This window comes from Bombina bombina, chromosome 6, assembly GCF_027579735.1.
Source record: "Bombina bombina isolate aBomBom1 chromosome 6, aBomBom1.pri, whole genome shotgun sequence".
NCBI lineage: Eukaryota > Metazoa > Chordata > Amphibia > Anura > Bombinatoridae > Bombina > Bombina bombina.
The window spans coordinates 81,722,291-81,746,643 of record NC_069504.1 but is presented as its reverse complement, the minus strand read 5'-3'; the positions used below and the strand labels follow the sequence as shown (position 1 = coordinate 81,746,643).

General features: G+C 42.8%; 1 protein-coding gene across 1 annotated transcript in view; it reads right to left on the bottom strand.

Moving 5' to 3' along the window:
* Positions 1-4,983: 4,983 nt before the first annotated feature.
* Positions 4,984-24,353, bottom strand: part of SUV39H2 (SUV39H2 histone lysine methyltransferase) — a 77,454-nt gene continuing 58,084 nt past the window's right edge. Inside the window, exons 5-6 of the mRNA XM_053716500.1 lie at positions 18,209-18,338; positions 4,984-5,358 (exon numbers count right to left, since the gene is read on the bottom strand). Of these exons, the coding sequence (XP_053572475.1) occupies positions 5,255-5,358; positions 18,209-18,338 (234 nt within the window). The 3' untranslated portion in view covers positions 4,984-5,254. The remainder of the gene's footprint in view (positions 5,359-18,208; positions 18,339-24,353) is intronic.

Here is a 24,353-nt window from a genome sequence, read left to right as displayed (position 1 = left end):
TTCCCTTCCTGCTTTGTGGAGGAAGAGGAAGCAGAGGGTACTCCTTTAAAATTTCAAAAAGAACAAAAATTATTTTGTTTACCGCTCATCTTAACAGACTTATCCTGAGGTAGGGCGTGGCCTTTACCTCCAATAATGTCAGAAATGATTTCCTTCAACTCAGGCCCGAATAGGGTCTTACCCTTGAAAGGAATAGCTAAGAGCTTAGATTTTGATGACACATCAGCAGACCACGATTTTAGCCATAACACTCTACGCGCTAAAATGGTAAACCCTGCGTTTTTCACCAAAATTTAGCAATCTGAAAGCCGGCGTCTGTAATAAAAGAATTAGCTAGCTTGAGAGCCTTAATTCTATCCAAAATGTCCTCTAAAGGGGTCTCAACCTTCAGAGACTCTTCTAGAGCACCAAACCAAAAAGCTGCTGCAGTAGTAACTGGAACAATGCAAGCTGTCGGTTGCAAAAGAAAACACTGATTAATAAATAATTTCTTTAGAAGATCCTCTAACTTCTTATCCATAGGGTCTTTGAAAGCACAACTGTCCTCAATAGGTATAGTTGTACGCTTAGCAAGGGTAGAAATAGCTCCCTCCACCTTAGGGACCGACTGCCAAGAGTCCCGAATGGTGTCTGATATGGGATACATTTTCTTGAAATTAGGAGGGGGAGAGAACGGTATACCTGGTCTGTCCCATTCCTTTTTTATAATTTCCGAAATTCTTTTAGGAACCGGAAAGACATCAGTATAAGTAGGAACCTCTAGATATTTGTCCATTTTACACAATTTTTCTGGTGGTATCACAATAATGTCACAATCATCCAGAGTCGCTAAAACCTCCCGAAGGAACAGGCGGAGGTGTTCAAGCTTAAGTTTAAAGGACATGACGTCCAAATCTGTCTGAGGTAACATATTTCCTGAGTCTGAAAGTTCTCCCTCAGACAGCAATTCCCTGACCCCCAACTCAGAGCCCTGTGAGGGTACATCGGAAATAGCCAATAAAGCATCAGAGGATTCAGTATGCACATTAATACTTGACCTACTGCGTTTACCCTGTAATACTGGTAATTTAGATAATACCTCTGTAAGGGTAGTTGACATAACTGCAGCCATATCCTGCAGAGTGAAAGAATTAGACGCACATGAGGTACTTGGCGTCGCTTGTGTGGGTGTTAAAGGTTGTGACACTTTGAGAGTTGGATGGCACACTTTCATTACCTAAAATATGCTTCTTACATTGTAAGGCCCTTTCAGTACAAGAGGTACACAAAATAAGGGGGGGTTCCACAATGGCTTCTAAACACATAGAGCAATTAGTTTCCTCAATGTCAGATGACTCGACAACGATCCGGTGAACAGAACAAGTTTAGGCCCCACTGGAGCTAATGCCTGCTGCCTTTTCAGTCAGAGTAAACTGCGAGTTTAAGCGCGCGAAATAGGCCCCGCCCATCATGGACGTCATCATAAGAGTCTGATTAACCGCATAGGAAGTGGTTTAGAAAACAAGCCATGTGGTCACCTTATAAAACTTAAAATAAAACTTGCAGCCCTACTGACTTTCTCATGTAAATAACATCTAAAATGTCCAGCTGCCTCTCCCAGTGTCAAGCCCCATACAGTGTTACTATTGCTTCCATATGTCCCAGCAATATGAATAAACATAGGATTTTCAGTAACACCCTCAGTGCCTACTGCTTACCCTTTCCCTTGCAGGGAAAAAAATGGCAGCCAGTTCTTAAATAACAAGTCTCCTCAGAATAAAAAGAATGAACATACCTCAATGCTGCTTGTAGCATGACACCGTTCTCCACACTGAAGATTTCTCTTGCACTACCTTCAGAAGCTCTGTGGGAACCAACATGGATCTTAGTTACATCTGCTAAGATCATCAACCTCAGGGCAGAAATCTTCATTTCAAGTCTCCCTGAGGAAAATAGTACTCCCCGGTACCATTTAAAATAAAAAACTTCTTGATTGAAGAATCTAAAACTAACACCTCACTTTACCTCTTCCTATTACTAACACAGGCAAAGAGAATGACTGGGGGTGGAGGGAAGGGAGGAGCTATATATACACAGCTCTGCTGTGGTGCTCTTCGCCACTTCCTGTTAGCAGGAGGTTAATATCCCACAAGTAAGGATCGTCGTATCTTTGTAAAAGAAAACATTAAACAAGCGATCTCATGTGCCACAATTCCATATAAAATTGGAAAGGAACCGCAGAGCACTGCATGCGGCCATAAAAATCCTAGACCCACAATAATGAGAAAAAAAAGTGGCATGGATTAACCAGAGGCAATAGACCCCGAAGAGCAAAAGCTTTAGAAGGGGAATAAATTGACACATAAAAAGCAGTACTGTTTCTTTAAATATTAAAGTACCCCATATAGCATCCTAAGACACAAAGGATGAGCTAAATCAAGAGAGCTGAAAATATTATGATAAACATAACATAGGTTAGCCCACATAAAGCAAAGACTGTCTACTGTCCCTTTAAATGGTAAAAGCAACATCATTTTTTTTATTTGCGTGCTGTCTCCTAAGTTGCTAACTGTCCCCTTATGAATATGTGTGCACGGATTGACATAGCCAGAGCAACTACTTTCCTGGTCTCCTGGACCTCAGCTATTATACTGAGGTGACCAAGCGACCAAATTTTGTTTGTAAGACCGGAGCTTCCATTAAAGAAAGCGCAGCAGAACAGCAGTACACACTTTACCCTCCTAAAACGTACTGGAGGAAAAGTATAACATACAGACTTGACAGAGCTTCGTCTGAACATAAAGTCTTTAATTGTGTGTGGACAATTACAACACAAACTCTCCCCCCGGTACAATTACTCTCTGCACATAAAGTCTTAAATTGTGTGCCGGAACGGAGGGAGAGTGTAACTATAGAGCTCCGCCCTTCGTGGGAGTACCTGCACTTCATCCCCCGGCACTCCGTAGTGAATATGCCTTGTAAGGGGGAAAGAGCCCAACCAACGACGGGAAGACAACTCCGCCCATCGTGGGCGTACCTGTACTTCATCCCCCGGCACTCCGATTGAATGTGCCTTCTAAGGGGGAAAGAGCCCAAGCCAACGGCGGGAAAACAACTCCGCCCATCGTGTGCGGCACCTTACTCGGACTCCCGGTCGCCATTACTCAGTGACACCAGGAGAAAATAAATCAAGCTTTTAAACTATAAGTCGAGTATGCCAGCCATAAGTTCTCAACCCATTGTGAGAAACACACACTGCAGTCTTGCTTTGCTAATTCCATTGGGCCACATTACAATTTATGTAACAGCCGTACTGACAATTAACCCCTTGTAATAAAGTTGCTGTCACTGACGGCCTTGTGAGGAGCCCCCCCCCCCTATACAAGAATGGCCCATCAACTAAATGTCACCAGGGAAAAAAGCTTTTCACAGACAGAGCCCCTGATTCCCCTAGAAGGGCAGAACAACCCCACTGTCCCGTAGAGAAATAAAGTCTGCACTTACCTTCTATGCTGCCCGACAGCAAGACAGCCACAAAAGGGTTCAGAGGTCCATTGGGTCCCTCCTGTAGTCCTGCAAAAGATGAAGCCTGAGTTTAATGCAGCTTAGGCCATCACAGAAAGGGCAGCATCTCAGTATGGGAGGCGCAGTGAGAATTATGTCCCACAAGTTCCCATTGCATTAAAGCCACCAAATGCTTCTCTTTTTACTGAAGAGACTGATCTGGTCTAGGCTACACCCTAGCACAAAGTAGCACTCAGCGGCACCACTTTAAAAAATAATAAACTCTTGATTGAAGAATCTAAACTAACACCTCACTTTACCTCTTCCTATCACTAACACAGGCAAAGAGAATGACTTGAGTGGGAGGGAAGGGAGGATCTATATATATATATATATACAGCTCTGCGGTGGTGCTCTTCGACTCCTCCTGCTGACCAGGAGGCGATATCCCACAAGGATGAAATCTGTGGACTCATTGTATCTTGTAAAAGAAACTTATAGCCTCCTTTGGATTCCAGTACCACTTATATGCTAACATGCAAAGCACTCAACAGTCTAACTCCCAACTATATTTCCTCTCATCGTGAAATATTCCCCATCCAGTCCTCTACGATCAACCTCTGACTATATCTCTACGTCTCACTCCCGTCTCCAAGACTTCGCACGTGCAGCTCCTGTCCTCTGGAACTCTCTACCCCGCTCCATAAGACTGTCTCCAATATTGTATAGCTTCAGACACTCCTTGAAAATCCACCTATTCAGAGAGGCTTACCATCTTCTCTCCTCCATCTTTCATCCTAACCAATCTAATACATGAACTGCCTGACTCACTGCTGCAACTACAACCGATGTGACAAGCTACCCCCAACCTTATGTCTCTGCACCCTAAACCCGTAGACTGTGAGCTCTCCGGAGCAGGGCCCTCTTCCTCTAGTACTAGATTTAGTTTTGTTATGTTTTGTATTTTGTCATTGTATACCCCCTATCACTGTACCCAGCGCTACGAAATTTGGCGGCAGTATACAAATAAATGATAATTTAAAAAAAAAAAAAAATATATAGTTTTTCTTTCATCTTGTAAAAGAGTTGTCATTTACCCAATTGTAGTTTTAGATGGAGGTGCTGGAAACCCCTTATAACTTAGAAAGCCCTAACTTGTAGGCAATTTGCAGCATTTCCAGTTTCCTCTATAGAGAATGTGTGACAAGCACACTTTTACACAAAAACTAGAGTTGTTAGTGTCCTTTTAAAAGTTAATTATCCAATGTCTATACTTACCCTACCTACTTCTCTTTACAGCTCAAATTTGTAGTTACTTGAAGAAGCTATGGACCCTTAATAACCTAAGCAGTAATTTAAACTATTTTCTTCCGTAAGTCCACAGGAGTTCATGTGGCATATACTTCCTGCCACTAGGAGGTGGTCAAGAACAATGGTCCGGATATAAAATGGTGAAGCTTCTAGTTCAGGTTTGTTTGTGAAAAAATATAAGTTACACACTTTGTTGTTTAACTCATTTAATAAAAAAGGTCTTCAAGTCTTGAGCAAGCAAAGTTGTATTTTACTGTTGTGCATGTTTAACATTATTTTTATCAATATTAAAAAAGCAAACAAATTTAAAAATAAGTATTAAAATTTATTTTGTAAAATAAACACACAAAACTAAGCATTTCATACAAAGTATTTCACTAAAATATCATTTCTGATTTTTTTTTTTAAATAAACCTTGTCACATCATAGTAAAATATGTACTGGATATCTACAGAGAGTGTTAAAGATATCCTCGACACGTCTTAGCTCCGCATCTGCACGTAGTCCGAACTCTCTTCTTAGCTGGGCTCAAGTCAATGGAATCTGAACTAAGGTCACCAGAACCTGAAACAAATAAAAAAACAAAAAAATTATGCTTAACTGATAATTTCATTTCCATCGTTACGAGGAGAGTCCACGGCTTCATTCATTACTTGTGAGAAATACAGAACCTGGCCACCAGGAGGCAGACAAAGGCTTAAATACCTCCCCCACTCCCCTCATCCCCCCCAGTCATTCTGCCGGGGGAACAAGGAACAATAGGAGAAATATTAGGGTATAAATGGTGCCAGAAAAAAAAAAAAAAAAAAAGAAATTTAGGTCCGCGCAACGGAGAACCGAGCTGGAGCCGTGGACTCTCCTCGTAACTATGGAAATTAAATTATCAGGTAAGCATAATTTAGGTTTTCCATCTTAATACGAGGAGAGTCCACGGCTTCATTCATTACTTGTGGGAAACAAATACCCAAGCTCTAGAGGACACTGAATGAAAACGGGAGGGTAAAAAAAAGGTGGACCCTATCCTGAGGGCACACCAGCCTACAAAACCGTTCTCCCAAAAGCTACTTCAGGCGAAGCAAAAACGTAAAATTTGTAAAACTTTGAAAATGTATGTAAGGAGGACCAGGTAGCCGCCTTACAAATCTGCTCCATAGAGGCCTCATTCTTGAAGACCCAAGAAGTCACAGCTCTAGTCGAGTGAGCCATAACCCTCTGAGGAGGCTCATGTCCCGCTGTCTCATAAGCCAAGCGAATCATGCTCCTCAGCCAAAAAAAATAGGGAAGTGGAAGAAGCCTTCTGTCCCGTGCACTTCCTCGAATAGACAACAAACAAAAGCTGAAGTTTGTCTGAAATCCTTCGTAGCCAGAGGATAGAATTTCAAAGCTCGAACAACATCTAAATGATGAAGTAACCGTTCCTTCGAAGAAGATGGTTTAGGACACAAGGAAGGAACTACAATTTTCTGATTAATATTGCGATCAGACACAACCTTAGGGAGAAATCCCAATCCAGTGCGAAGGACAGCCTTATCGGCATAGAAAACCAGGTAAGGAGCCTCACATTGCAAGGCCGCTAATTCAGAGACTCTGCGTGCCGAAGCAGTAGCCAGAAGAAAAAGAACCTTCCAAGACAGTCTTAATGTCCAGAGAATGCATAGGCTCAAACGGAGCCCCCTGCACAACCCTAAGAACCAGAATCAAACTCCAAGGAGGAGAAGAATTTCTAAATACAGGCCTGATCCTGGACAGAGCCTGAACAAAAGGCTGTATATCAGGAAGCTCAGCGAGCTTCTGGTGTAACAACACAGATGGGGCCGAAATCTCACCCCTTAAGGAACTGGCAGCAAGTCCCTTCTCCAAACCGTCCTAGAGGAAGAAAAGAATCCTGGATACCCTGACCTTATGCCAGGAATATCCACGAGTTTCACACCGAAGTAGGTCCTCCACACCTTATGATAGATGCGACGGGTGACCAGCTTTCTGGCTTGAATGAGAATATTAATCACACTCTTAGAAAATCCTCTCCTGGCTAAGACTAAGCATTCAATCTCCACGCAGTCAGCCTCAGGGAATATAGATTGTGATGCACAAAGGGGCCCTGTTTCAGCAGATCCCTGCGACAGGACAACCTCCATGTAGGAGACAATGACATCCCCACTAGGTCTGCAAACCATGTTCTTCGCGGCCACGACAGAGCAATCACAATAGTTGACCCTTGCTCCTGTTTGATGCGTGCCACTACTCGAGGTAGAAGTGGTAACAGTGGAAATATGTAGACCAGGATGAATCCCTAAGGCATCTATCAGTTCTGCCTGGGGATCCCTGGACCGCGACCCGTATCTCTGGGTAGCTTGAAGTTGAATCTGGACGCCATGAGATCTCTCTCTGGAGTCCCTCATCTGTTTCAAATCTCTGCAAACACTTTCGGGATGAAGAGACAACTCCCCCGGATGAAACTACTGTCTGCTGAGAAAATCCGCTTCCCAGTTCACACCCAGGATGTGGATTGCTGATAGCGAGCAGTCGTGGGCCTCTGCCCACTCCAGAATCAGAGATACTTCCCTCATGGCTAGGGAGCTCCTCATTCCCCCCTGATGGTTGATGTAAGCCACCAAGGTGATGTTGTCCGACTGGAATCTGATGAACTTGGACGAATCCAGTGTTGAAGATCGCTCGGAGTACCAGGATGTTGATCGGGAGAAGAGACTCCTTACGATTCCACCTGCCCTGTGCCTTCCTGGAACCCAAACCGCCCCCAACCTAAGAGACTCACATCCGTAGTCACAATCTCCCAAGATGGTCTGAGGAAGGATGTCCCCAGGGACAGCTGATCTGGACGGAGCCACCAAGAGAGGGATTCCCTCGACCCATTGTCCAGAGAGATCAGTTGGGATAGATCCAAGTGATCGCCGTTTCACTGCCTCATTATCCGTGCCCAGGAAATCCACTATTGTACTGGAATCCAGAGAACTCTTTCCTGAGTTTATCTTCCATCTGTGAGATCGCAGAAGAAAGAGAAGCGCTCTCAAATGGTCCTCTGCTAGCCGGGAGGATGGAGCCTGGACCAGGATGTTGTCCAGATAAGGTGCTACTGCAATACCTCTGGATCTCGCCACCGCGAACAAAGCTCCCAGAACCTTTATGAAGATTCTTGGAGCAGTAGCCAGACTGAAGGGAAGAGCTACAAACTGGAAGTGCTGATCCAGAAAGGCGAACCTTAGGAACTTGAAGTGATCCTTGTGTATTACCACATGAAGGTAGGCGTTCTTCAAGTCTATCGTAGTAATGAACTGACCCTCTTGAACTAGGGGCAGTATAGACCTTATCTCCATCTTGAATGATGGGACAGACAGAAACTTGTTTAAGCACTTTACGTCTAGAATTCAGCGAAACGTGCCCTCCTTTGTTACCACGACAATGTTTGAAAAGTACCCAAGAGCCTTTTCTGCTAGAGGTACCGGTACAATTACTCCTAGATTGGAGAGATCCCTCACGGAATCTAGAAAAGCATCTTGTTTCTCTAGCTTCTTACTCTGTTTGGTTTTATTCCAAGACTGAGATGGCTTCCAAGATCCCTTGGACTGCTCGGGCTTCGAAGCAGGCTGCTGTCTGGGGCTTTTTCGAACGTAAGGGACAAAAATTAGGACGCTTAGGTTTATTCTTCTTATCCTGCGGTAGAAAGGCGCCCCTTCCCCCCCACCCCCCGTGGATATGATAGAGTCCAGGCCTGGACCGAAAAGAACCTTTCCCTTAAATGGAAGGTAAAGTAATCTAGATTTGGACGTCATGTCAGCAGACTACGACTTCAACCAAAGGGCCCTGCAGGCCAGAACAGAAAAACCTGATGTCTTGGCATTCAAGAGAATAATCTACATATTTGCATCACAGATAAAGGATTTAGCTACCCTCAGGGCCTTAATTCTTTCCTGTATCTCTGTATCCTCGATAATTTCTGACAGAGTCACACCAATAGGTAGTGACTCCCGCCACTGCAGCGACCACCGCTGCCAGCTGAGAAACGAACCTTGTGCACTAAAACATTTTTCTTAAAGGAACACTGAACCCAAATGTTTTCTTTCATGATTCAGATAGAGCATTCAATTTTAAGCAACTTTCTAATTTACTTCTATTATCAAATTTTCTTCATTCTCTTGGTATGTTTATTTGAAAAGCAAGAATGTAAGTTTAGATGCCGGACCATTTTTGGTGAACAACCTGGGTTGACCTTGCTGATTGGACAGCACCAATAAACAAGTGTTGTCCATGGTCTGAACCATAAATTTGCTGACTCCTTAGCTTAGATGCATTCTTTTTCAAATAAAGATAGCAAGAGAACAAAGAAAAAATAATAGAAGTAAATTAGAAAGTTGCTAAAAATTGCATGCTATATCTGAATCATGAAAGAAAAAATTTGGGTTTGGTATCTCTTTAACAGGGCCTCTAATTTCTTATCCATGGTTTCCTTAAACGACAAACTATCCTCGAGTGGGATAGTGGTGCGCTTAGCGAGCATGGAGCTAGCTCCGTCCACCTTAGGGACATATCCCCACAATTCTAGCTGAGAATCAGGAACAATTTCTTAAAGGAAGGAGAGAGAGGAACCCAGTCTCTCCCATTCATTCTTTATAATATCCGCCATCTTTACAGGAACCGGGAAAGTCTGTGGCACCACCCTGTTCTCATAAACCTTATCAAACTTAGGAATAGAAGGTTCCTCCAGTAACTTTAGTTCCGGAACCTCTAGAGTAGCTAACACCTTTTTCAATAAAAAAACGTATGTGCTCTACCATAAACCTAAAGTCTGGTTCCAACCAGAGGTTTAGAGGCCACAGATTCCAGCCCAGAGAAAGAGTCCCCTGAAGTATCAGAGTTGTCTACATCGGCGGAGAATCTAGTCTCAGAGATTTCTAACCGAGTAGATGACCCCTGGGAAGGATAGCAATGTTTAACTTTTCGCTTGCGATTAGCATGGCGAGAAAAAGCACTGAAGGCCACAGACACCTCCGTTTGCAACCGATCTGCAAAAAACAGAATTTATGCTTACCTGATAAATTACTTTCTCCAACGGTGTGTCCGGTCCACGGCGTCATCCATTACTTGTGGGAAATATTCTCCCCCACAGGGAAAGGCAAGGAGAGCACACAGCAAGAGCTGTCCATATAGCTCCCCCTCTGGCTCCGCCCCCCAGTCATTCGACCGACGGTTAGGAGAAAAAGGAGAAACTATAGGGTGCCGTGGTGACTGTAGTGTATAAAGAAAATTTTTTTCAACCTGATTAGGAAAACCAGGGCGGGCCGTGGACCGGACACACCGTTGGAGAAATTAATTTATCAGGTAAGCATAAATTCTGTTTTCTCCAACATTGGTGTGTCCGGTCCACGGCGTCATCCATTACTTGTGGGAACCAATACCAAAGCTTTAGGACACGGATGAAGGGAGGGAGCAAATCAGGTTACCTAAAGGGAAGGCACCACGGCTTGCAAAACCTTTCTCCCAAAAATATGCCTCTGAAGAAGCATAAGTATCAAATTTGTAGAATTTGGCAAAAGTGTGAAGAGAAGACCAAGTCGCTGCCTTACATATCTGATCAACAGAAGCCTTGTTCTTGTAGGCCCATGTGGAAGCCACAGCCATAGTGGAGTGAGCTGTGATTTGTTCAGGAGGCTGCCGTCCGGCAGTCTCATAAGCCAATCGGGTAATGCTTTTGAGCAAGAAAGAAAGAGAGGTAGCAGTAGCTTTTTGACCTCTCCTCTTACCAGAGTAAACCACAAACAAAGATGAGGTTTGTTTAAAATCTTTTGTTGCTTCTAAATAGAACTTTAAAGCACGAACTACATCTAAATTGTGTAACAAACGTTCCTTCTTTGAAACTGGATTCGGACACAGAGAAGGAACAACTATTTCCTGGTTAATATTCTTGTTGGAAACAACTTTTGGAAGAAAACCAGGCTTAGTACGCAAAACAACCTTATCTGAATGGAAAACCAGATAGGGTGGATTACACTGCAAAGCAGATAATTCAGAAACTCTTCTAGCAGAAGAAATAGCAACCAAAAACAGAACTTTCCAAGATAGTAACTTAATATCTATGGAATGTAAAGGTTCAAACGGATCCCCTTGAAGAACTGAAAGAACTAAATTTAGACTCCAAGGAGGAGTCATGGGTCTGTAAACAGGCTTGATTCTGACCAAAGCCTGAACAAAAGCTTGTACATCTGGCACAGCTGCCAGTCGTTTGTGTAACAAGACAGATAAAACAGAAATCTGTCCCTTTAGAGAACTCGCCGACAACCCTTTATCCAAACCTTCTTGGAGAAAGGAGAGAATCTTTGGAATTTTAACCTTACTCCAGGAGAATCCCTTGGATTCACACCAACAGATATATTTTTTCCAGATTTTATGGTAAATCTTTCTAGTCACAGGTTTTCTGGCTTAAACAAGAGTATCTATCACAGAATTTGAAAACCCACGCTTGGATAAAATCAAGCATTCAATTTCCAAGCAGTCAGCTGCAGAGAAACTAGATTTGGATGTTCGAATGGACCTTGTACTAGAAGATCCTGTCTCAAAGGTAGCTTCCATGGTGGAGACGATGACATATTCACCAGGTCTGCATACCAAGTCCTGCGTGGCCACGCAGGAGCTATCAGAATCACTGAGGCCTTCTCCTGTTTGATCCTGGCTATGAAGGAGAGGAAACGGTGGAAACACATACGCTAGGTTGAACGACCAAGGCGCCACTAATGCATCCACTAGAGTCGCCTTGGGATCCCTGGATCTGGACCCGTAACAAGGAATCTTGAAGTTCTGACGGGACGCCATCAGATCCATGTCTGGAATGCCCCATAATTGGGTTAACTGGGCAAAGACCTCCGGGAGGAGTTCCCACTCCCCCGGATGGAAAGTCTGACGACTCAAATGGTCCGCCTCCCAGTTGTCTACTCCTGGGATGTGAATTGCAGATAGATGGCAGGAGTGATCCTCCACCCATTTGATGATCTTGGACACCTCGCTCATCGCCAAGGAACTCTTTGTTCCCCCCTGATGATTGATGTACGCAACAGTCGTTATGTTGTCCGACTGAAACCTTATGAACCTGGCTTCCGCTAGTTGAGGCCAAGCCAGGAGCGCATTGAATATTGCTCTTAGTTTCAAAATGTTTATCGGGAGAAGAGACTCTTCTCGAGACCATAGACCCTGAGCTTTCAGAGAGTCCCATACTGCGCCCCAACCCAAGAGGCTGGCGTCGGTCGTGACAATGACCCACTCCGGTCTGCGGAAACTCATTCCCTGAGAAAGGTGATCCTGGGTCAACCACCAGAGAAGTGAGTCCCTGGTTACCTGGTCTACTTGAATTTGCGGAGACAAGTCTGTATAGTCCCCATTCCACTGATTGAGCATGCACAGCTGTAATGGTCTTAGATGAATTCGAGCAAAAGGAACCACGTCCATTGCTGCGACCATTAGTCCTATTACTTCCATGCACTGAGCTATGGAGGGTTGAGGAATAGAATGAAGAACTTGACAAGCGTTTAGAAGCTTTAACTTTCTGACTTCTGTCAGGAAGATCTTCATTTCCACAGAATCTATTATTGTTCCCAGAAAAGGAACCCTTGTGGACGGTGACAGTGAACTCTTTTCTATGTTCACCTTCCACCCGTGAGATCTGAGAAAAGCCAACACAATGTCCGTGTGGGCCCTTGCTTTGGAAAGAGATGACGCTTGGATTAGGATGTCGTCTAGATAAGGTGCTACAGCGATGCCCCTCGTCCTTAGGACCGCTAGAAGGGACCCTAGCACCTTTGTGAAAATTCTGGGAGCGGTGGCTAAACCGAACAGAAGAGCCACGAACTGGTAATGTTTGTCCAGAAAAGCGAACCTCAGGAACTGATGATGAGTTTTGTGGATTGGGATATGCAGATATGCATCCTTTAGATCCACGGTAGTCAAATATTGACCCTGCTGGATTGTCGGCAAGATTGTCCGAATGGTTTCCATTTTGAAGGATGGAACTCTGAGGAACTTGTTTAATATCTTTAAATCCAGAATTGGCCTGAAAATTCCCTCTTTTTTGGGAACCACAAACAGGTTTGAGTAAAAACCTAGACCTTGTTCCCCGGAGGGGACTGGGTTTATCACTCCCATCTTTGATAGGTCTCTTACACAATGTAAGAATGCCCGTTTCTTTATCTGGTCTGAAGATAAGTGAGACAGGTGGAATCTTCCCTTTGGAGGAAGTCCCTTGAAGTCTAGTATGTATCCCTTGGAGACTCTCTCTAGTGCCCAGGGATCAGGAACATCTCTTGCCCAAGCCTGAGCGAAGAGAGATAGTCTGCCCCCTACCAGATCCAGTCCCGGATCGGGGGCTACCCCTTCATGCTGTCTTGGTAGCAGCAGCAGGTTTCTTGGTCTGTTTACCCTTATTCCAGCCTTGCATGGGCTTCCAAGCGGGTTTGGGCTGGGCCGCTTTACCTTCTTGTCTAGCGGCAGTGGAGTTATTAGCCGGTCCATTCCTGAAATTGTGAAAGGAACGAAAATTAGACTTGTTCTTAGCCTTAAAAGGCCTATCCTGTGGGAGGGCATGGCCCTTACCCCCAGTGATGTCTGAAATAATTTCCTTCAATTCCGGCCCAAAAAGGGTCTTACCCTTTAAAGGAATATTAAGTAACTTAGTCTTGGACGACACATCTGCCGACCAGGATTTTAGCCAAAGCGCCCTCCGCGCTACTATAGCAAAACCTGAGTTTTTCGCCGCCAATTTCGTTATTTGAAAAGCGGCATCCAATATAAAGGAATTAGCTAACTTTAATGCATGAATTCTGTCCATGACTTCTTCATAGGAAGTCTCTTTCTGGAGCAACCTTTCTAGTTCCTCGAACCAAAAGGACGCCGCTGAAGTGACAGTAATAACACACGTAGCTGGTTGAAGGATGAACCCTTGCTGAACAAAAATCTTTTTAAGCAATCCTTCCAATTTTTTATCCATAGGATCTTTGAAAGCGCAGCTGTCCTCTATAGGAATAGTTGTGCGCTTCGCTAGTGTTGAAACAGCTCCCTCAACCTTCGGGACCGTCTGCCATGCGTCCCTTCTAGGGTCTATTATGGGAAACATTTTCTTAAATATAGGAGGTGGGGCAAAGGGTACACCTGGCTTCTCCCACTCCTTATCCACTATGCTCGCTACCCTCTTGGGTATAGGAAAAGCATCGTCGTGCACTGGGACCTCTAAAAATGTGTCCAATTTGCACAACTTCTCTGGTACTACCATAGAATCACAGTCATCCAGAGTAGCTAATACCTCCTTAAGCAAAGCGCGGAGATGTTCTAGCTTAAACTTAAATGCTACTATATCAGGTTCTGCCTGTTGAGAAATTTTTCCTGAGTCTGAAATTTCACCCTCAGACAGCCCTTCCCTCACAGCCAATTCTGATTGATGTGAGGGTAAAATAGATAAGGCATCGTCAGCGTCTGATTGTTAATCCTTTTTATCTGTATTTAAAACTGAACAATCACGCTTTCTCTGAAATGCTGGCAGTTTGGATAAAAGATTTGCTATAGAATTATCCACTACTGCTGTCAATTGTTGCATAGAAATAAGCACTGGCGCGCAAGGTGTCGCCTGCGCGGGCAAAGCTGGTGTAGACACAGAAGGAGAGGATGTAGAACTATCCCCACTACCTTCATTAGATAAATCATCTTGGGCAACATTATGAAATGTAACAGAGCTGTCCTTATTTTGTTTGGACGCTATGGCACAATCACAAACAATCGAAGGGGGAACCACATTTGTCTCTACACACACAGAACATAGGTTATCTGATGGCCCAGACATGTTAAACAGATTTAGGCAGGCAAACAATGCAATAAAAACGATTTTAAACAAAAACGTTACTGTCTCTTTAAATAATAAAATGACACATTTATTTCTGAATGTTCAAAAAAACTATGAAGGCAATATCCGATTTTTATGAAATTTGGACCCCAGTGTCTTAATGCTTATAAAGTATTGCACAGCAAATATGGAGACTCTAGCTCTTAAAACAAGCAAACCGGAGCAAATTGTTGGATTTAACCGTTTTTATACACCACAATCCCTGCTACAGCATTGCTGTAGCTTTTACCTTCCTTAGGGGTCAACCATCCACAGAAATAAGCCTTCTGGAGTCATTTTCTGAGCCACAGGACCCTCTCACATGAGACTGCATGCACTGCCTGAAATCAACTGCGCAGCTGAAGCGCCAAAATGAGGCCTCCTCCCTCAGTACACTAGAGTGAAGGGGCCTTGCTGACTAGATTTAGGTGTCTAAAACAAGCCAGATCAATAAAAAACGTCCCCAAGTGTATATGAGCTCATAAAACATTTCATATGCCATGATATTGCAATAAAAACCAATCTATTTGGCCCCTAACAGTGTCTACCAGCATAAAATTCAAAAAGGGGAAGCCTGTTATCTTTTTTGCTGAGGTGAAAGAAAAATGGCTTACCGTTTCCCCTGAGGGGAAAAATGACTCATCTAGCATTAGCCTGTGTTGTTAGAAGGAGACTAGTCATACCTGAAGCAGATGAGTCTGCAAGCTGTTACCCCCAACTGAAGTTCTCTAGTTTCAACAGTCCTGCGAGGTAACAGCAATGGATTTTAGTTACTTGTGCTAAAATCATAGCCCTCTTAAACAGAAATCTTCATCACTTTTCTGTTGTAGAGTAAATAGTACAAGCCAGCACTATTTTAAAATAAACTCTTGATAGAAGAAATAAAAAACTACAACTAACACCACAAACTCCTCGCCATCCCCGTGGAGATGCTACTTGTTCAGAGCGGCAAGGAGAATGACTGGGAGGCGGAGCCAGAGGGGAAGCTATATGGACAGCTCTTGCTGTGTGCTCTCCTTGCCTTTCCCTGTGGGGGAGAATATTTCCCACAAGTAATGGATGACGCCGTGGACCGGACAAACCAATGTTGGAGAAATAGGCGGCCACAGGGCCCCACCCGTAGGAGGATTAGTAGTGCACTGGGGAGATGCATGTGTAAACTGAGATGATTGTAGGGAACACACCTCGGACGGAGAACCCCAACCCCCCCCCCCAACTATGTTCCACATGTATCAAGGCATGTGGAACATAGTTGAGCAGGCAGGTATACCGAAGCCTCTTCACAATAAACACAGGCATTAGATTTAGGTAAAGAGGGAGTACCCTCTAACGCATCATACCATGCAGGACGCCCCTGAAGCCGAGAAAAAGCGTGCCAACTAAACAGGCTGCGCAGTAATCAAATGAAGGAAAAAACAGGACTGTTCCACATTGCCAGAGCCACATCTCACACATGACGCAGAAATCTTGCGTTATCATTACAGAAATAAAAAATGAAACAATCTTACCAGAATCAACGCTGTGGAACAGGAACACGGCCTCTCAAGTTTGACAGTGTTGTAGCATTGCTCCTGACATGGACTTGAGTGAAAGAAAGCAGGCAGTGAGACTCATCAACACTGATTGCTTAAGGAGCTGTTAATACGAGTCTGGATGGTTTCGCAGAAAGACCCTCCCTGCATCTCCAGACCCTAACATTCGTCAATGCTCTCACTGAGAGGCTGACAAGACTACTTAAAACTCCAGTCCCATTCCGAAGAGTACAACCCTCCACATAAGAGACTACTCCGAAAATTTCCAACACTTCTCTGCCATCCTCCTGTGACGAAAGGCAAAGAATAACTGGGGGATAAGGGGAGGGGAATTTAAGCCTTTGTCTGGGGTGTCTTTGCCTCCTCCTGGTGGCCAGGTTCTGTATTTCCCACAAGTAATGAATTAAGCTGTGGACTCTCCTCGTATTAAGATGGAAAAGGGTTATTAAAACACAGTTAAATATGTGTAAGAATCAAAGCAAAGTATCTTAGTTTCTCTGTTTAATTTGGCAAAAACATTTCTAAAAAAAGACTCCGTGTGTTTCAGACTGCATCAGTGTCATTAAGGATATTTAAAAAAGAAAGAGGTTGCCCTTAAAGGGACATTAAAAGCAAAATTAAACTTTGATGATTCAGACAGCATGCGATTTTAAACTACTTTCCTATTTAATTCTTTTATCCAATTTGCTTTGTTCTCTTGATATCCTTGTTGAAAATCATACCTAGGTAGGCTCAGGACCATTAACGCACTACTGGGAGCTGATTGGTAGCTACACGTATATGCCTCTTGTCATTGGATCATCTCATGTATTCAGCTAGTTCCCAGTGGTGTACTGCTGCTCCAACAACAAAAGATACCAAGAAAATAGAGCTGCAACAACTTATCGCTATAATCAATCGATTATGAAAATAGTTGTCAACGAATCTCATAATCGATTAGTTGGTCTGAGCACAACACCAGCTGCTTCACTCTAATGAGCTGATGCACATGGTATTGTGTTTTATGGTTATGTCCTCAGCCTGAAGGACGTCTACAGATGCTTACTTTTCAATTTTTCAGAACACTATAAGTTTACAACTACTCCTGGCTCATGTGCAACCCAGAAATAATAGGAGTCATCATTTGGATTGTTATATGTAATCAGGTGATTTGGGACTATGCTTTGCATGATATAATGCCGAGCTTGTAATTTACACCTAGCCCTAGATTGATGTAACTTGTTGTTTGAATTGTTGTGCACAATTATGTGTTTGCACAATTATTAGCACTTTTCTTGCTATTGCTGATTATATGTGCTGTATAGATAAATGTGGAAGGCTTTGTTTTCTGAAAGAGTGAATAACAGAATGTTAAACAGTTATAGTCTACCTCTTTCCAAACAGTTTTTGGTTTTGTTTTGCTTAGTTATAAAAATTTTGCTTAAAAATTGGACAAACAGTTCTGTAAATGTAAATTTAGTCTGAAGTTTATATTTGTAACACTCAGTATGTGGATTTTATTTAAAATATAGGAAACAAATATTAATAATTGTTTTTATCCGATTAATTGAAAAAATAAATCGGCCGATTAATAGATTATGACAATAGTTTGTGGTAGCCCTACAAGAAGATAAAGCAAAATTTGGTGATAGAATTAAAATGGAAAGTTGTATACAATCGTATGCTCTATCTGAATCTGAAAGAAAAAAACTGGGTTTCATGTCCCTTTAACTACTGTCAAGTGTGTGATGGATAATACAGGAGTGAAAAGAAATACATTGAAGAGAGAGTACATCCAGGCAAAGCTCAAAGAAATGCGAGACAGGGAACAGAATAAACGGCTAAAATATAGCTTTTATTATGTACATACTAAGATACATCACGTAGCGCAGACCAAGAGCTACAGCAGTCTTAGAGAGTACATATTAACATCTGAAGATTATAGTTGTGTATGTGAAATTAATAACATTCAAACTATGCAAATCTAGAGATATATGTGTCCTCCCATTTCGCTATTTTAAAAGATCGTTACCTTTCATTTGGTAATCGAATGTAAGTTCTTCTCCGGCTTTAATGTTTCTTGTGGAGAACAGTGCAATTCGGGGAAGACGTACGTCAAGGTTATCAATAAAGACATTGTACACCTGAAGATTTGGGTCACACTAAAGAAAACGAGAAATTATCTGAATCATTCTAGTATGCACCACTTAGGATCATATAACAGCACATACACAACTATAAAAAAAAAATATTTATATTAGGGCAGTGGGATATGGAATATAAAATCTAAATTTTTTGATAAAATAATGAAATTTTATTAAAATATTTTTTTAAACATACATTTTGCATTAAAAAACGCATTTAACTAACAAAAAATGAGGCAAGTAAAATGGTGGGGGTAGCGTTATGTGCTGTGACACTGACACTTCCTGGGCCACCAGCCTGGAGGAGTGATCGATCAGTTGTGCTGCTGGGCTGGAGCATTTGTGTGACTGACGTAACGTTAAGGAAGCCGTTTCAAACTTTTTTGTTTTGATGAATATATATATATATATATATATATATATATATATATATATATATATATATATATATATATATATATATATATATATATATATATATATACACATATACATATACATATACATATATATATATATATATATATATACACACACACACACAAACTATACCCTCCTAAATCAAAATGCTACAGTTGATCATCTCTACTATTGGGAATATCACTCCTGGCCAGCAGGAGGAGACAAAGAGCACCGCAGCAAAGCTGTTAAGCATCACCTCCCTTCCCTCCAACCCCAGTCATTCGACCGAAGGAAAAAGAGAGAAAGGAAGTAACACAAGGTGCCGAGGTGCCTGAGGTTTTCAACACAAAAAACCTGTCTAAATAAACAGGGCGGGCCGTCGACTCACCGTGTCAAGAAAGAAAGAAATTTATCAGGTAAGCATAAATTTTGTTTTCTTTCTAATGACACGGTGAGTCCACTGATTATCTCTAATTACTATTGGGAATCAATACCCAAGCTAGAGGACACCGATGATAAGGGAGGAAAAGGACAGGGTACTTAAACGGAATGCACCACTGCTTGAAGAACCTTTCTCCCAAAAGAAGCCTCAGCCGAGGCAAAAGTATCAAATTTATAAAATTTTGAAAAAGTGTGTAGAGGACCAAGTTGCAGCCTTGCAAATCTGTTCCACAGAAGCTTCATTTTAGAACGCCCAGGAAGAGGAAACAGCCTTTGTGGAATGAGCCGTGATTCTCTCAGAAGGCTGCTGTCCAGCAGTTTCATAGGCCAAACAAATTATACTCTTCAGCCACAAATAAAGAAGTAGCAGTAGCTTTCTGACCCTTGCGTTTCCCAGAGAAAACAACAAACAGAGCAGAAGACTGGTGAAAGTCCTTAGTCACCTGTAAATAGTATTTCAACGCACGCACCACATCTAGGTTGTGCAACAGACTCTCTTTATGAGAAGGGTTAGGACACAAAGAAGGAACAATGATTTCTTGATTAATGTTCCTATCCGAAACAACTTTAGGGAGGAACCCTAACTTAGTACGCAGAACTACCTTATCCAAATGAAAAATAAGGTAAGGGGATTCACACTGCAGCACCGAGAGCTCTGAGACTCTACGAGCAGAACAAATTGCAACAAGAAACAAAAAACTTTCCAAGATAACATCTTAATATCTAAGGAATGCATAGGCTCAAACGGAGCCTGCTGAAGAACTTTAAGAACAAGGTTAAAGGAAAAGTCAACCCAAAATGTATCCCAAGTTATTCCTATAAGGTAGCAAACGCTTATTATTGCTAACTATAGCCCAAATTTTTAACAGATCTCGTTTACAAATAATAGTACTTACTTTTTTGCGCCTCTGTCGGTTTAAAATGTCCGCCTGCCCCCTCCCCTAATCTGTCATTCGTATCGTCAAACGTGTGATTGCAGTTACTTTCTCCAACATTGGTGTGTCCGGTCCACGGCATCATCCTTACTTGTGGGATATTCTCTTCCCCAACAGGAAATGGCAAAGAGTCCCAGCAAAGCTGGCCATATAGTCCCTCCTAGGCTCCGCCCACCCCAGTCATTCTCTTTGCCGTTGCACAGGCAACATCTCCACGGAGATGGTTAAGAGTTTTTTGGTGTTTAAATGTAGTTTATATTCTATCAAGTGTTTGTTATTTTAAAATAGTGCTGGTATGTACTATTTACTCTGAAACAGAAAAGGATGAAGATTTCTGTTTGTGAGAGGAAGATGATTTTAGCAGACAGTAACTAAAATCGATTGCTGTTTCCACATAGGACTGTTGAGATGAAGTAACTTCAGTTGGGGGAAACAGTTAGCAGACTTTTCTGCTTAAGGTATGACTAGCCATATTTCTAACAAGACCATGTAATGCTGGAAGGCTGTCATTCCCCCTCATGGGGACCGGTAAGCCATTTTCTTAGTCAAACAAACAGAATAAAGGGCTTATTATGGGCTAAAAAACTGGTAGACATTTTTTATGGGCTAAATCGATTGCTTTATTTGGGCATTTTATTCAGATTTAGGCTGACAATTTGCATTTATAATCTTGGGGAACGTTTATTAAACGGCAGGCACTGTGTTAGACACCTTTTCCAGTCAGGGGGCCTTTCTAGTTATAGACTGAGCCTCATTTTCGCGCCATTACTGCGCAGTTGTTTTTTGAGAGCAGGGCATGCAGATGCATGTGTGAGGATCTAAAAATTGCTGGAAAAGCTTCTAGAAGGCGTCAATTGGTATCGTATTCCCCTCTGGGCTTGGTTGGGTCTCAGCAAAGACTATAGCTGGGACTGTATAGGGGTTAAATTTATAAACGGCTCCGGTTCCGTTATTTTAAGGGTTAAAGCTCTGAAATTTGGTGTGCAATACTATTAATGCTTTAAGACACTGTGGTGAAATTTTGGTAATTTTTGAACAATTCCTTCATACTTTTTCACATATTCAGTAATAAAGTGTTTTCTGTTTAAAACGTTTTTTGTGCTTTGTTGACAAGTTTAAGCCTGTTTAACATGTCTGTACTTTCAGATAAGCTATGTTCTATATGTATGAACGCCAATGTGTCTCCCCATTTAAATTTATGTGATAATTGTGCCATAGCGTCCAAACAAAGTAAGGACAGTACTGCCACAGATAATGAAATTGCCCAAGATGATTCCTCAGATGAGGGGAGTAAACATGATACTACATCTCCTACTGTGTCTACACCAGTTTTGCCCACGCAGGAGGCCCCTAGTACATCTAGTGCGCCAATGCTTATTACCATGCAACAATTAACGGCTGTAATGGATAACTCCATAGCAAATATTTTATCCAAAATGCCTACTTATCAGAGAAAGCGCGATTGCTCTGTTTTAAACACTGAAGAGCAAGAGGGCGCTGATGATAATTGTTCTGTCATACCCTCACACCAATCTGAAGGGGCCATGAGGGAGGTTTTGTCAGATGGAGAAATCTCAGATTCAGGAAAAAATTTCTCATCAAGCTGAACCTGATGTTGTGACATTTAAATTAGAACATCTCCGCGCACTGCTTAAGGAGGTGTTATCTACTCTGGATGATTGTGACAACTTGGTCATTCCAGAGAAATTATGCAAGATGGACAAGTTCCTAGAGGTTCCGGTGCACCCCAACGCTTTTCCTATACCCAAGCGGGTGGCGGACATAGTAAATAAGGAGTGGGAAAAGCCCGGCATACCTTTTGTTCCCCCCCCCTATATTTAAGAAATTATTTCCTATGGTCGACCCCAGAAAGGACTTATGGCAGAAAGTCCCTAAGGTCGAGGGGGCAGTTTCTACTCTAAACAAACGCACTACTATTCCTATCGAAGATAGTTGTGCTTTCAAAGATCCTATGGATAAAAAATTGGAAGGTTTGCTTAAAAAGATTTTTGTACAGCAAGGTTACCTTCTACAACCAATTTCGTGCATTGTTCCTGTCACTACAGCAGCGTGGTTCTGGTTCGAGGAACTAGAAAAGTCGCTCAGTAGAGAGACTCCATATGAGGAGGTTATGGACAGAGTTCACGCACTTAAATTGGCTAACTCTTTTATTTTAGATGCCGCTTTGCAATTAGCTAGATTAGCGGCGAAAAATTCAGGGTTTGCTATCGTGGCGCGCAGAGCGCTTTGGCAAAAGTATTGGTCATCGGATGTGTCATCCAAGACAAAATTGCTTAACATCCCTTTCAAAAGGTAAAACTCTATTTGGACCAGAATTGAAAGAGATTATTTCAGACATCACTGGGGGAAAGGGCCACGCCCTTCCACAAGATAGGTCTTTTAAGGCTAAAAATAAGTCTAATTTTCGTCCCTTTCGCAATTTCAGGAACGGACCGGCCTCTAATTCTGCATCCTCTAAGCAAGAGGGTAATGCCTCACAACCCAAACCAGCCTGGAAACCGATGCAAGGCTGGAACAAGGGTAAGCAGGCCAAGAAGCCTGCCACTGCTAACAAAACAGCATGAAGGAGTAGCCCCCGATCCGGGACCGGATCTAGTGGGGGGCAGACTCTCTCTCTTTGCTCAGGCTTGGGCAAGAGATGTTCAGGATCCCTGGGCGCTAGAAATAGTTTCTCAAGGTTATCTCCTGGAATTCAAGGAACTACCCCCAAGGGGAAGGTTCCACATGTCTCACTTATCCTCAAACCAAATAAAGAGACAGGCATTCTTACATTGTGTAGAAGACCTGTTAAAGATGGGAGTGATACACCCAGTTCCAATAAAGGAACAAGGAATGGGATTTTATTCCAATCTGTTCGTAGTTCCCAAAAAAGAGGGAACTTTCAGACCAATTTTGGATTTGAAGATCCTAAACAAATTTCTCAGGGTACCATCGTTCAAGATGGAAACCATTCGAACGATTCTACCCACTATCCAGGAAAGTCAATTTATGACTACCGTGGATCTAAAGGATGCGTACCTACATATTCCTATCCACAAAGAACATCATCAGTTCCTAAGGTTCGCTTTTCTGGACAAGCATTACCAGTTTGTGGCCCTCCCATTCGGGTTAGCCACTGCTCCAAGGATTTTCACAAAGGTGCTAGGGTCCCTTCTAGCGGTTCTAAGACCGAGGGGCATTGCAGTAGTACCTTACTTGGACGACATTCTAATACAAGCGTCGTCCCTGTCAAAAGCAAAGGCTCATACGGACATCGTTCTAGCCTTTCTCAGATCACACGGATGGAAGGTGAACATAGAAAAAAGTTCTCTGTCTCCGTCGACAAGAGTTCCCTTCTTGGGAACAATAATAGATTCCTTAGAAATGAGGATTTTTCTGACAGAGGTCAGAAAATCAAAACTTCTAAGCTCTTGTCAAGTGCTTCATTCTGTTCCTCGTCCTTCCATAGCGCAGTGCATGGAAGTAGTAGGGTTGATGGTTGCAACAATGGACATAGTTCCTTTTGCACGAATTCATCTAAGACCATTACAACTGTGCATGCTCAAACAGTGGAATGGGGATTATACAGACTTGTCTCCAATGATTCAAGTAGATCAAAAGACCAGAGATTCACTCCGTTGGTGGCTGACCCTGGACCATCTGTCCCAGGGAATGAGCTTCCGCAGACCAGAGTGGGTCATTGTCACGACCGACGCCAGTCTAGTGGGCTGGGGCGAGGTCTGGGAATCCCTGAAAGCTCAGGGTCTATGGTCTCGGGAAGAGTCTTCTCCCGATAAACATTCTGGAACCGAGAGCGATATTCAATGCTCTCAGAGCTTGGCCTCAACTAGCAAAGGCCAAATTCATAAGGTTCCAATCATACAACATGACGACCGTTGCATATATCAATCATCAGGGGGGAACAAGGAGTTCCCTGGCGATGAAAGAAGTGACCAAAATAATTCAATGGGCGGAGGATCACTCCTGCCACTTGTCTGCGATCCACATCCCAGGAGTGGAAAACTGGGAGGCGGATTTTCTGAGTCGTCAGACATTTCATCCGGGGGAGTGGGAACTCCATCCGGAGATCTTTGCCCAAATAACTCAATTATGGGGCATTCCAGACATGGATCTGATGGCGTCTCGTCAGAACTTCAAGGTTCCTTGCTAAGGGTCCAGATCCAGGGATCCCAAGGCGACTCTAGTAGATGCACTAGTAGCACCTTGGACCTTCAACCTAGCTTATGTATTTCCA